Source organism: Octopus bimaculoides, chromosome 25, assembly GCF_046866305.1.
Source record: "Octopus bimaculoides isolate indiv1 chromosome 25, ASM4686630v1, whole genome shotgun sequence".
NCBI lineage: Eukaryota > Metazoa > Mollusca > Cephalopoda > Octopoda > Octopodidae > Octopus > Octopus bimaculoides.
This window is the reverse complement of record NC_142952.1, coordinates 3415767-3429763: the sequence shown is the minus strand read 5'-3', so window position 1 is coordinate 3429763 and position 13997 is coordinate 3415767. Positions and strand designations below refer to the sequence as shown.

At 37.5% G+C, this 13997-nt stretch overlaps 1 protein-coding gene and 1 non-coding gene across 51 annotated transcripts in view; both read left to right on the top strand.

Annotated features, from left to right (window-relative positions):
* The window catches only part of LOC106868757 (RNA-binding protein 5-A), a 77777-nt gene extending 71314 nt beyond the window's left edge, over positions 1–6463 (top strand). For 18 of the 50 annotated variants that reach the window (XM_089342092.1, XM_089342084.1, XM_089342091.1 and 15 more), the window contains 5 exons: positions 532–813; positions 1798–1863; positions 2603–2688; positions 4352–4478; positions 5897–6463. In XM_089342092.1, the coding sequence (XP_089198218.1) occupies positions 532–813; positions 1798–1863; positions 2603–2688; positions 4352–4478; positions 5897–6022 (687 nt within the window). In that variant the 3' untranslated portion in view covers positions 6023–6463. The remainder of the gene's footprint in view (positions 1–531; positions 814–1797; positions 1864–2602; positions 2689–4351; positions 4479–5896) is intronic. The other 32 variants (XM_089342112.1, XM_089342101.1, XM_089342110.1 and 29 more) reach the window with 3 other exon arrangements.
* A 6685-nt stretch (positions 6464–13148) lies between these two features.
* Trnastop-uca (transfer RNA opal suppressor (anticodon UCA)) lies at positions 13149–13235 on the top strand. Its single transcript has one exon. It is a non-coding gene; the product is annotated as a tRNA-Sec (tRNA).
* The last annotated feature ends 762 nt before the right edge of the window (positions 13236–13997 follow it).

Genomic DNA, 13997 nt, shown 5'->3' with positions numbered 1-13997 from the left:
AAATTATTTCGCAATGTGTCCATTACTTCACCACCTTCAGGTTCATTTCCACTGCTTGGCACTTTTGGCAAGTGTCTTCTGTAGCCCTAGGTCAATCAAAGCCTTGTGAGTAGATATAGTAGATCAAAACCAAAAGAAATCCATCTTGACATCACATGATAGTAGTAGTATAAAAGAAGTGAAATGGAACCAGTGTGTGTGTGTTTATTGTTGGCATGATGACCCTCCCAAGATACTACAAAATGTGTTTTAAAACCTGATTTTACATCAAGAATCTTGCAGACTAAATACAAGAGAAAAAAAATAAAATAAATTAAGTTCAGTAAGTTTTCAAAATGTGTGTTTGATTGCTTTGTTGGTAAAGATTGGGTACTTATAAGCAGCATAATAACTGGCCTCAGATTAAGCATTTGCTTGAGTGAATCATTGATAATAAAGTGGGTAGGTACCACATTTACCTTCTCGTAGTAGACCTTGCTTGCAGTTTGCCGTCGATGTACTCTAACAGTTTTTCTTCTCCTCTTTCTTCAGACGCCTACTGAGAAGGCAGCCGCGGCAGCTGCAGCAGCTGCCGCTGCTACTGAGGCAGTAGCAGCCAACAATCCGGCCCTCGTGGCCTCATATGGAGGTGACAGTGATTCTGAGGACGAATCATTTGAGACAACGCCAGCACCTGGCAATACCCAACGAACTGGTGTCCTTGATGAGGCTAAGCTGACCGACTGGAACAAACTCGCTTGTTTGCTGTGCAAACGACAGTTTCCCAGCAAAGAGGCTCTCACAAGACACACGCAACTCTCTGATTTACACAAGGTAAGTTTTTTTTTTTTCCCCCATTTACCAAAGCATTTTTCTCTATTGTCGTTTCAGAAAATAATATATCAGCCCCATTGGTGCCAACCCACCTGACATCACCTCCAGTTCTGTGACTGATCCTGTTTCAATTATTAAAGCCTTCCCACCATAATTTTATGAAAGAACCATTCAAGTTCTATATGACTAATCTTAATAATATTTTCAAAGTTTAGCACAGGGCCAGCAAGGTTGGTGGGCGGGGTGTAGGTCAGTTACATCGACTGAAAGAAGCCCATCGTATATATACGTATGTGTGTTTGTCCCCACCACCATCACTCGACAACTGATGCTGGCATGTTTGCGTCTCTGTGACTTAGTGGTTTGGCAAAAGAGGCTGATAGAATAAGTACTAGGCTTAGAAAAAATAAGTCTCGGGGTCGATTTGTTTGACTAAAGGTGGTGCTCCAGCATGGCTGTAGTCAAAATAACTGAAACAAATGAAAGAATAAGGTATTAATATCTAACATTTTAACGTGAGATAGAATGGGGCTTAAACGAGCAACCTTCAGGAAAGAGACGCATATGAAAGTAGTCTTATGCATAATCATGCTTAATATCAAATCACAAACACACACACACACACAGTTATATGCAAGTAGAATTAGATGCACACATAAATATAAGCAGATATTGACGCATAGGTTACACATACACATAACCTTTCATTATGACGTACACACATCGGAAATCATATATATATGTACACATATACACCCATAAGGTTTACATTGCTTTTTATTTTCGTCTTTCATCGTTTAAAATACATGCCAGTCGAGGACCAGTGGTGATGATAACAGATGTGTCGTAGAGGTTACGGTTAAAATGACTTTGCTGCTTCTCCCTTCAGAATCTGTGGCCTTTATATGTGATGTCTATGGAATCATTACCGTTTTTTTTTTTTTCTTGACTGATAGCATTGTCTGTGTTTCGTTTTTATTACAGCAAAATCTTGAAGTGATGAGGAAAAAATATAGCTCTGGTGCAGTTGATGGGGATAAAAAAGGACCGGTAGGAAGGCTTTACTCTCTGATCTCTCCTTGTTTCGTGCATGTATGTATGTGTCCTAAATATATGTATGTATGCATACACATGTGTGTGTGTGTGTGTGTGTGTGTGTGAGTATATACATGTACATACATACATATGTATATATATATGTATGTATATGCATGTACTGTATACAGACACAAGTGTGTATATGTGCTCAATAAATTTTTTTTATGTATATTTCATAGGTTTACTTCTGTTTCCTTTTAAAAGTTACAAGGTATATTATATTGAAACTGTCAGTAGCGATTGGGCTATGGGCTGTGGCCTTGTTATGTTATGCACCACACAAACTTTAACTTTTTTTTACATTCATTCTTAACTAAACGGAGCACTTCAGATGCAGTGGTTTCTGAACGGGCAACTGCTAGGTTTGACTACAAATGTTACCATTAGACATAAAAAAATGCTTTATTACATATGTGATGATGTTGACAACGATGATGATGATGACGATCATGATGTTTGTCAGCTGCTGTTAACTGCTGCAACTGCATCGTTGCATTGCATACGTTAAGTATGTAAGTAGTCTGATAAAAACAAAAACAAAAAAAAACTGGAGCCTTTTTTTTTTTTTACTCATTTTTTTTTTTTTCTGTTGCCTTCCCCCCACTCCCGACGCCGCCCTTCTCCTCCTTGGATTCCGTTCTAGCTCTCTCTCTATCTATGAGTGTTCTTACTTGCTATTGTTCCTCCCCAGTACCGTGACCGTGCTAAAGAGAGAAGGGAGAAATATGGAGCGCCATCCCCACCTGAGCCACGGCGCAAGTTTGAGGCGCCTCTTGTGTAAGTTGCTTTTATGTATTTACAAGAATCGAGCTGTTTTAGAATGGGCACAGGCGATTTTTGCAGAAGAATGTTATTTCTGGGTGTCTGTTGTAGGGGTTTCCAGTTTTTCATCCTTGTTTTAATCCTTCACTTTTAACAACTTATGAATTTTGGTTTCGTTTTCAGAATGTTTTAATTCTAATGCTTGGATTTCTGGCTCAAAGCTCCTATCAAATTCTGTTTTCTTTCGTTTAAATTAAATCTTAGCTTTAAGGATTTTTTTTTTTTTTGGGGGGGAAATTCTATATTGCAACAAAGGAGAGATGAAAATACTTTATATGCACACAAACAAACACACATAGACACACACATCTATATATATTTATATGTGTGTGTGTGTATGTATCTATATATATATATGTATACATGTGTATCTATATTATGTATACATGTATGTGTATGTATACATGTGTTTGTATATATATATGTATACCTGTATATATATATATATGTATATATATATATATATATATATATATATATATATATATATATATATATATATACACACATACACATATATGTACATGTGTTTGTGTATATATACATGTATATGTATTTATATGTGCATGTGTATATATATATGTGTGTGTACATGTATATGTGTGCGTACATATATATGTGTATGTACAGATATGTATATGCATATATACTTGTACATGTATATGTACATATATATGTATATATACTTGTATATGTAAATATATATATATATATATATATATATATATATATATATATATATATATATGTATATATATGTATATATATGAGTATGTAGGATCAAAAGAAATATAAGGAATTAGAGTTGACCTTTTCATCCCCTGTCCAGTGTGTTAATCTAACGATTGTAATTCAGCACTGATTAACAAACAACTGACCTTCATTAGTTGATCATCCTTTTTTGCAAACTACATAATACATTCGCACACAGTAGAATGCTGCACTTCATTAACTGCATTCAGCTGAAAGTAGTGTCATTTTGAATGTTACTTCAGTAAAAACCGAGAGCTAGTTTTAGTTGACCCAAGTATAAATGCACGTAGCACTGCCAAAGAAAGGCATACATACAAGTGTTATCGGAAATTTTTTTTAGGCAAATACTTCAGTTTTTGTCTATTTGGGAGGGGCTTCTATTTTTTTAATTTTTTCTTTAGATAATTAAATAATTTTTATTTTGTTTGTTTCCTTTGCTGTTCTGTAACTTGTGGTTTGTCTCAGATCATAACTTGTTGTCTTGGTGATTTAACTAACTTCATATTGCTAACGATATAATCCCCACCACCACCACCACCACCACCACCACCATCATCCTTGTCCGACCGTTACAACATTTAGCTTACAGTCTTTCTTTCTTTCTTCCTGGAATGACACTAATTAGTTTAATTAACGTGTGATTGGATTGGCAAAAAAACAGTTTCTTTTTGCCCTGTAGCGTGTCTGGATAATCTAGTCTCTCACTCTCACTCTTTCTCTAAATATAAATATATATATATATATATATATATATACACGCACATATATATATATTAATATATATGTGTGTCTGTCTGTATGTGTGCATATATGTATACGTACGTACGTCTGTCTGTATGTATGTGTCACCTTTCCTGTGTTGTAGCTACGAGGAACCAACCAAGCAAGGTATCGGCATTGATAACATTGGAAACAAACTGCTACAGAAGATGGGGTGGAGTGAGGGACAAGGTCTGGGTAAAAAAGGTCAAGGGATTGTTGCACCTATCCAGGTAATCTTAAGGCATCTCTTTCTTTCTTTCTTTCCTGCTTTTTTTTAATTAAAAAGATTTTTTTCTTTTTTTTTTTCCTTTTTGGCATAATTGAAGACTTGTTGGTCTTTATATTGGCTTGCTGAATAATTAATTGTTCTAGAATATCGTTATGGTTGAATAAATAACTGTGGTATGGGCTTGATGATTCATCAGGTCGACTGCAGTTATTTTTGTATCTAAGTTTTATTGTTGCTGCTGCTGCTGGTGTTTAACCCCGAGTCAGCCCTGATCAGGTTGACCTGTGATTAAAGGCATTCAAGAATTGCATATCCCTGGAATATATAATTCAGTGTGCCTTTTTTTTTTTCCCCCCGCCAAGGTACTAATATGTGGTTTAGGGTGAATTTGGCTGCTATTTCTAGCTGCTCAGTCTGCTGTGGAGATACTTCCTCATCATTTATATGGCACAGGCATAACTGTGTGGCACTTTGGGCAAGTGTCTTCAGCTGATCAAAGCCTTATGAGCAGATTTGATAGATGGAAACTGAAAGAAGCCCATTGTCTGTGTTTGTCTCCCACCACTACTTGACCACCAGTGTGGGTATGTTTACATTCCTGTAACTTAGCAATTTGGCAAAAGATATCGATAGAACAAGTACCAAACATTAAAGAAATAACCAATTACTGCCGTTAACCAACTCCAATCAGTGAGCCAACAAGATTTGATAGAAATAACAGCCAAATGCCTCATAAATCACATCGTTACCATATTGGTAAAAATGAGAAACGCGTTGGATGATTTTATCCTCGGTACCCTTAAAAAAAAGATGGGTTGATTCTGGCTTAAAATGCCTTTTGACCATAGGCCTACTTGATCACAGTTTTGACTTAGGGTTAAACAACAGCAACAGCCTCTCGGTGCTCCTTTTTGCATGACAGCCTTTCAGTATTGCTCTTTACACAGAAACCGTTCATTGCTCCTTCTTATACGGCTGCCCTTAAATGCTCCTTTTTATACAGAAACCTTTTGGTGCTCCTCTTTATGCAGCAGCCCTTCACTGCTCCTACGTTGAGCTGTGGGACCATCACGCTTTAGGGAGTGTGTGCTGTGACTCCATATTACAGTTTCTTATACCATAACTGTAATTAATTCCCTTTTTTTTTTTTTGTGAATATGTTTTCAAATGGGGTGGGTGGGTGTAACCCCAAAACGCGTGTGCCATGTATTTCATAAGTGGAACTTTGCAACACCTGACAGATATATGAGACACCTTGTAGAAATCAAGAATTTCATGTTTCTCCTCGTTTTATCTATAACTCTCTTTCTCTCTCTGTCTCTCTCTCTCTCTCTCTCTCTCTTTCACATACAACAGTTTCTATCTTGATAATGTGATTCTTACGTGAAAAATACCCCTGTTGTTTTTGACTCGTTTTAGGCCCAGCGGAGATTGGCGAGTGCGGGACTCGGTGCTCGGGGAGCAAACATTGTCTGTGATGTCAGCGACTCTTACAAAACGGCAGTGAAGAAATCCATGTTTGCACGCTACCATGAACTTGAATGAACTCCACATTCATTCAGTGTCTGTCAGCCATGTCATGCTCTTTCTCTCTTTCTTTCTTTCTTGTACATAGTTTGCTGCTATATATTCTTCACCACCAACAATTATTTGTTCACCACCACCACCACCACCACAAACTTTTTTTTTTTTGGGTCCTCTTGCTCTCTCACTCTCTCTGTGTGTCCCAAGCTCTCACTCACTCTCAAATCTGTTGTTCCAGATATTGGAAAAAAAGACAGTTTTTTGTTGTTGTTGTTTTATTTTTTTAAAAGGACTAAACAACATTCTCCTTTCAACCTTTTCCATCTCTTTCATCATTTACCATTTATTAAAACCATCATTTCATTAAGCATAAACCAAGAGAAAAAAAATTTTTTTCAAAAACAAAAAAAAAGTTATAAAATTTCGGAGAAAAAAAAAATAAAACATTTTTTGAAAAAAAAATTTTGATTTTCTTATATTTTGTTACTGTTTTATATCAGTCTTTTCAATTATTGTTTGTTTTTATTTTTATGTTTTTTTTTTTTTTTGCATGTTGACATGGGTTAAATGTATATATTACTGAGGTGTTGCTTTCCAGCTGGATGCTCTTATTGTTGCTAACCCTTAGCTGGATCTCTTATTCCAAACATCTTCAAAGGCACAAAACCACCAAACAACTCGTTAACAGGGAACGAAATCACTGCTTGTAGCGTATATGATGGAGAGAAAGAGAATCACCATAATCATTTAATGTCCATTGTTACTTACTTACTTACCAACCACATGCTTCCGAGTTCAGTCCCACTGCTTGGCACCTTGGACAAGTATCTTCTACTATTGCCTCGGGCCAACCAAAGCCTTCTGAGTGGATTTGGTAGGTGGAAACTGAAAGAAGCCTGTCGTGTATGTTAATATATATATATATATATATATATATATATATATATATATATATATATATATATATATACTAGCTGGTGTACCTGGGGGTAAAGATGTTCTATTGAAACGCCTTATTAATCTGATATAAGAAAGCAATTTCGTTATAACTGCCACAAAAGGTGTATTTTCTGTAACGAAAAAGTACAAAAAACTGTCAGCTGGAGGAGGTAGAGATTGTTGGAGGTTGGCGAGAGAGGTTTTCAGAGGTTGCTGAAAAGATTGTCAGACGTTGGTGAGAGAGGTCGTCGGAGGTTGCCAAGAGGCAAAGACATTATTCTGCTTAGCAAAGGCATCTGGGAAATGGATAACTGCTGTCATTCACAGAAAAATTATTGTTTTACCATAAGAAAAGTGCTGTTGAAGTGTTTAGTGAAATTTGGCAATCAAGGATCGAATCCACGCTATGCCTGCATGAAGCCACTACAAATACATTGTAGAATAAAAAGATTTATCTACTGTCATGGAAAACATGTAACTGTAAAAATGCAGAATTATCGGAGTAATGGGCATTCAAAAAAGTATGTATCTATAGAAATGTATGAATGAAGTTTTTTTTTTAGTCATGGATTATCTCATAGCTTTGATATTGCAGTGACATAATTGTTTATTTTTAGAATAGTATTGTAATGTGTGAGAGGCCAGATCTGGCTGTTTCTGAAATTTCTGAAGAACCAAAGTTGGTGGGGCACATATGTGTAGATTTGGTGCAGCTAACTGCTGCCAGTCACTCATTGTGCATTGTCAGAGGTCCATGGGAAACGTGTTATTTTAAATGTATAATCTAGATACATACATACAAACACAAACTGGCTTCATTTAGTTTCCATCTACAAGGTTTTGGTCAGCTGGAGATTATAAGTGGAAAATACTTGCCTCATGATGTTCCATAGGACTAAATCTGACACCATTTGGTCACAGAGTGAACTTTTTAACCTCACAGCCACATGTCATCTAAAAATTGTCTCCCCTGTGAAAGTAGAGTCAACACTCTTTACAGCTGCAGGGAGATAATCATTTTGTTATGTTATGATATGGAACTATATAACCATGTATAACACTATTTTATTTTCAGAAATCATCAACATGGTGTAACTGTGACTTATTAATTAAATAATAAAACATTTTATGAAGCGAGAGGGTTGCTTTAATTATGGAAATATTTATATACATAGTAAAGTTTATTTGCCAACAGAATGTGACAGTACTGTACAAGGATGAGGTTACCGTTTAGCGCCAGGAAAAATCTTTACCAGCTGGCTATCGACATAGGTTTGTGTCTGTACAGTGTAAGCAAGCAGGGTCATCGCTCCTATCTCTAGCCCTACGTGATACTCACAGATTTAGGTTTCTGGGTTTTTTCCAGTCCTTGGTGCGAGACAATCACAGGCTAGTGATAGGGGCTCACTCGGTTACACTATATATTTTTTTAAGTGGCACACATTCGCTGATCTCATAAAGAGAAAAACAGCTAGTTTTAAATTTCTGAGTGAGAGATATGCGGTAACAGTACCGAATAGTAAAGCTTATATGCCAATAGAATGTGGCAGTCCTATACAAGGGCGATGTTACTGCTGTTTAACCCCAGGAAAATCTTTTCCAGCTGGCTATCAACACACAGTTTGTGTCCGTATAGTGTAAGCAAGGAAGGTCATTACGCCCATCTCTAGCCTTATGTAAAACTCAGACCTAAGTTTCTGGACACAAACTGTGTTGATAAACAGTGGGAAAAGATTTTTCCTGGGGCTAAACAACATTAACATTGTCCTTGTATAGGACTGCCACATTCTATTGGCAAATAAACTTTCCTATTCGGTACTGCTACTACATATCTCTCACTCAGAAATTTAAAACTATATATATATATATATATATATATACACACACACACACACACATACAGGTAAAAGAGTAAAGACCCCTTTTGGTCATGAGTGACCATGAGATTGCTGATAGGTAAACTGTTTCAATAAATCTTTAGTGCCACTTTAGCATACAGTATATGTGGCCATTTAAACTTTAGCATGCTATCTGATGCTAATTCTAAACCATAGCTCTTATCCTAACATAATCCGTAATGAAGCATGCACACAACGTAAACGAAAGGAAAAACAAAAATGGATAAAGATTACATCAATTTTAATGCAGGATACATTGAAAGATACATTACACTTAGGAAACATTACACTTAGGAAAGCAAATGTAACATTCATTCCATGGAAGTACACATAGAGTTCAGACAGAGGTTGAACTTTTGTAAGTCGTTCCAAAGTGCAACACATTTCGAAAGATACAAATAGTGATTGAATAATTTTTCTTGTTGTTCTTTTTTTTTTTTTGTAGTCTAGGCACAAATTACGAAATTTTGGAGGAGGGGCCCAGTCGATTAGATCGACCCTCGTAAGCAACTGGTACTTAATTTATCGACCCTGGCAGCAGTACAGGTAGAGAAGCATAGAAAAAAGAAAAGAAAGAAAAAAAAGCTGCACTAATAATTGTAAATAAGGGCACGAAGAAGAAATTGTCAATTCCTACACAAATATATTTAAAAGAATGAAAGAGGTACAAAAACACATTGTGAACGAAAACGAATCGGATATTTCTGTACCCGAACCCGAAAGCAGCGATTCTGAAGAAACTGAAAGCGGTAACAGGATGATTTACACCAGAATGGAGTAAAAACTTTAAAAAATGTTTCTATTTCCAATTTTTCTGAGGAGACAGGGTCTACCCACAGTCTTTCTCAGGAAGCGTTTCCAGCATGCTTGTTTGAAGCGATCACTGCGGAAACAAAGTGTTACGCAGCATCTAAACAAGCTGGAAAAGAAAGATAGCATGTGGTTACCCACAACCGTAAAAGAACTGGGTGGAGGCGCAATGGCCCAGTGGTTAGGGGAGCGGACTAGCGGTTATAGGATCGCGGTTTCGATTCCCAGACCAGGCGTTGTGAGTGTTTATTGAGCGAAAATACCTAAAGCTCCACGAGGCTCCGGCAGGAGATGGTGGCGAACCCTGCTGTACTCTTTCACCACAACTGTCTCTCACTCTTACTTCCTGTTTCTGTTGTACCTGTAATTCAAAGGGTCAGCCTTGTCACACTGTATCACACTGTACCCTTAACTACGTTAAGGGTACACGTGTCTGTGGAGTGCTCAGCCACTTGCACGTTAATTTCACGAGCAAGCTGTTCCGTTGATCTGATCAAATGGAACCCTCGTCGTCGGAAGCGACGGAGTGCCAACAACAATCCCCAGAAGAACTGGGGATGAGCCACAAGGCAGCTGTGGACTGAACCCAGTTCAAATGACAAGCAAAACGGTAAACGAAAATAATTTCCAAAACAAAACAAATGAACCGATTAAATTATATACACACGTGTCTCAAAGGAAATATGTCAGAAATAACAGTGACAATCATTTTTTAAATCTGCCGGCCAAAGGGTTAATATGTCATAAATAACAATGACAAACTAAATATACAAAGTACAAAAAATTCTCTTTTAAATGTGCCGGCCAAAAGGTAAAGATCTTATATCTGTATATGTGTTCATCAGTGCACATGTTTTGTGTGTATATCTCTCTCTCTATATATATATATATTAACTGTGTGTATGGCTGTATGTTTTAATGTGACTAGGTGCCTCGCTGTATATGCGTGTATGTATATGCGTGCGTGTGTACATGTGTGTGTGTGAGTTTGTGTTTTCGCGTTTCTCTGAGTGCTTATGTGTGTGCGCACGCGCGTGAACATGTGTGTGTGTGTGCGCGCGCGAACGTGTGTGTGTGTGTAACAATAACGTGTTAATGGATATCACAGTGGGCAGGGGAAGGTATTGGATGAGTGCAAGTCTATGACGGCAGGCAAACCGTCGTTGTCGAGCCGGAGCTGGTGCAATCAGCTGCACCAGCCAGCCTGCACCATTCTGCATATCAGCGACATCAGGTGTATATCTATACCCTATTGTGTGTGCCATCTCGTTTACACCACCACAACAACAACAACAACAATAAGCAAACACACCACACGCTCACATATACACGTACGCACACACTAAAACACTAAACGAACACAATAGGGCCCTTAGCCTCTATACGGTCATTCGACCAGCTAGAAATAGTAGCCAAATCTCTCATCATGCAAATTAAAAGACACTTTAGATCAGAGGTTGTCAATGCGGGTGGTGAGGTGAGCAGCGATGTAACATAATTAGCATAATAAATTTTACCTAATTAACATAATAAATTTTACCTAAACTATAATATACATGATAAAACTAGTAATGGTATAAAACAAAATGGGATCTCATCAGGTACAGGAGAAAGTAAATTTACATTCATCTTAATTGTTTTTTTTTTTAATCATTCCACTGTTAACCAGTATTCCTTGGATAACACCATCCCTTCGTGTGACTAACATAACCTCTAACTGAAGCTTGTTTTCTCCTGAGAAAGTGGAGGACTGTCGGAGTCAGAGAGCTTGGGACAACATAATTTCGAAGATCACCTTTGACTCCTCCTTCATCCAGTCGGACCAGTTTTCAAGGTACCGCTCACTGTCTGCTAGCGCCAAATACTCAGGTGACTGGATTGATACCATCCTTATGGCTAATGTTGGTGGCCTACTCGGCTTGGACGAACTTCGTGTCTCCATTGCCCTCAGATTGGGAGCTGACGTATGCACGTGTTTGATCCATTGCCCTCAGACGTATTGCTGACGTATGCACGTCGCGGTAGGCTCCTCGACTCCACCGGCCACCATGGTCTTTCTTGCTGCTTGAATGCTGGTTGCTTTGTGTGTCAAACGGAGCTGAACCTGATACTCAAGAAGAGCTTGGCCCAAGCAAACATCTCCTCCATGTTGGAACCATCTGGATTGTCCAGATGTGATGGGGAAAGACCCGACGGCCTCACCCTGAGCCCTTGGTCGCGGGACGGATGCCTTGTCTGGGATGTCACAGTTAGCGACTCCGTTGCTTCTTCTCACATCCTGGATGCTGCGGTCAGGGCGAGGTCTACAGCTTCTGCGACCGAACGGAACAAAATCCTGAAATACCGCGATCCGTCGGCCAACTACATTTTCCATCCCGTGGCGTTCGAGACGTCTGGTGGGGGTCGGACCACTGACTGCAAGATTCCTGTCTCCACTGGCAACTCGCCTAGCAGAGGTAACTGGTGAGGCTCGTGAGGGTGCTTGGCTGTTCCAGCGCATTAGCCTCGCCATCACCCGCGGCAACGCTGTAAGCGTGATGGCGTACCTCGATAGCCATTAGGGAGGTTTCCCAGTGCCCCCAACTTTTCAACCCAAGGTGGTGAATTTTTTTTTTTTTTTTCTTTCCTTTCTTTTTAATTTTTTCAGTTGTGTTCTCTGTTTTGTCCAATTTTCTAATTTAATTTTGTAAAACTAGATTAATAAAATACATTAAATTACTGAGTTTTATTACGGTAGAAGTATAAGCTCAAATTCCTGAATAAAACGAAGTTGTTTGAAAAGAAACGGAACAAAAATTGGTTGGGAACTGAAGCAGATTTACAAAATGGCCATCAAACAAGGGATGTTTAACTAAGGGAGACAACAAAGGGACATTCCGATTAAAAATATTAAAATTACTGATATATTCTTTCTATTACGAGCTCAAAGCCTGAAATATTGGGGGAAGCGATAAGTCGATTACATCTATCCCAATACTTAACTAGTTCTTATTTTATCGACCCTGAAAGGGTAAAATGTTAAAAGTCTCCAACGGCGGAATTAGAACCTGGGACGTAAAGAATTCCGTAAAGCATGTTTGTCTGGTGTGGTAACGATCACACCATTTATGGAATTAGTGTTCGTCTGATGAATAAAGTAATTACAATGTGTGCAAATAATAATTAAATAAAATTTACACACGATACTTTGTAATCCTTTATTCGTAATATTCAAGCAAAGAAGATATTATTAAAAGAAACTCGTTGTGCATTATCTTTTGCAAAAAATGTTCATGCCTTCGTTGCTTTTATTGGTATAAATAGGTTAAATTAATTTCCTTTCAGAGAAATAATATAGATATACCAAATTAAATCAGATTTTATCTTCATACTTCCTTAAAAGTTTAAAACGAATTAATATTTAAGACATTTATATGCCATTATGTAAATTAGATAACTTAAATTTAAAATTATCATTCTATCAGATGCCTATATATAGATCTGTGGCAGCCAATAATATTGCCCGAACGAGCTTCAGTGGTCTGGAGTGCAGGCTTCAAACCTGTAGCTGACTGACGTCAGAGTGGTTCAATTCCACCTTTCGGGCGAAGGACCTCGCGGGTCCTATTTTGCTTTGCCTATATTCATTTTATATAATATTATTTCTTCTTTGTAATTTTCAGTTTTGCTTCCGTTTAGGTTTTCTTTTAATATGAGGACATATATATCCTATCCCTCCCACTTATTGACTTTTCATCGTTTTCAGAAAAAAATGAATATTTTCATTTAAAATTTTCAACAAATTGCGTGGATTCCGATAATATCAGACTTTGTAAATATATATATATGTTAGTGAGTGGGGAGAGGGCTTTCGAACAATTCACACAGGTCAACTCTGTTTTCTCACAACTTTCAGAAAAACAGGATTTTTTCATGAAATTTTCACCGAATACGTTTTAGATTACGATTATATCGGAATTTAAAAAAAATTTGGTGGACTCGTACAGATATATACTGACATACATCATATGTAGTGTGTGTGTCAGTACAGCGCGTTCACCATTCCTACCAACTTTTCTTTTAATATTAAATTCCGATATAATCGCAATCTACACACTCTGAAAGGTATTTGTAGAAATTTTTAATGAAATAAACGGATACTATTTTATAAAATAGTCTGCTTGTCTGTCTATCTATCTATTTGTTTGTATATATGCTGGCTTGTCTGTCCGTCTGTCCACTTATTCTTTTCAAAGACAGTAGGGTGTAATGTTTGTGGAAATTCAACTGCTATTTCTAGCATGTAAAGCGATCTCTTAAAAGTTTGATATTAACTCTTAAGAGTTATCCCACTTGGTCTCACACCACAA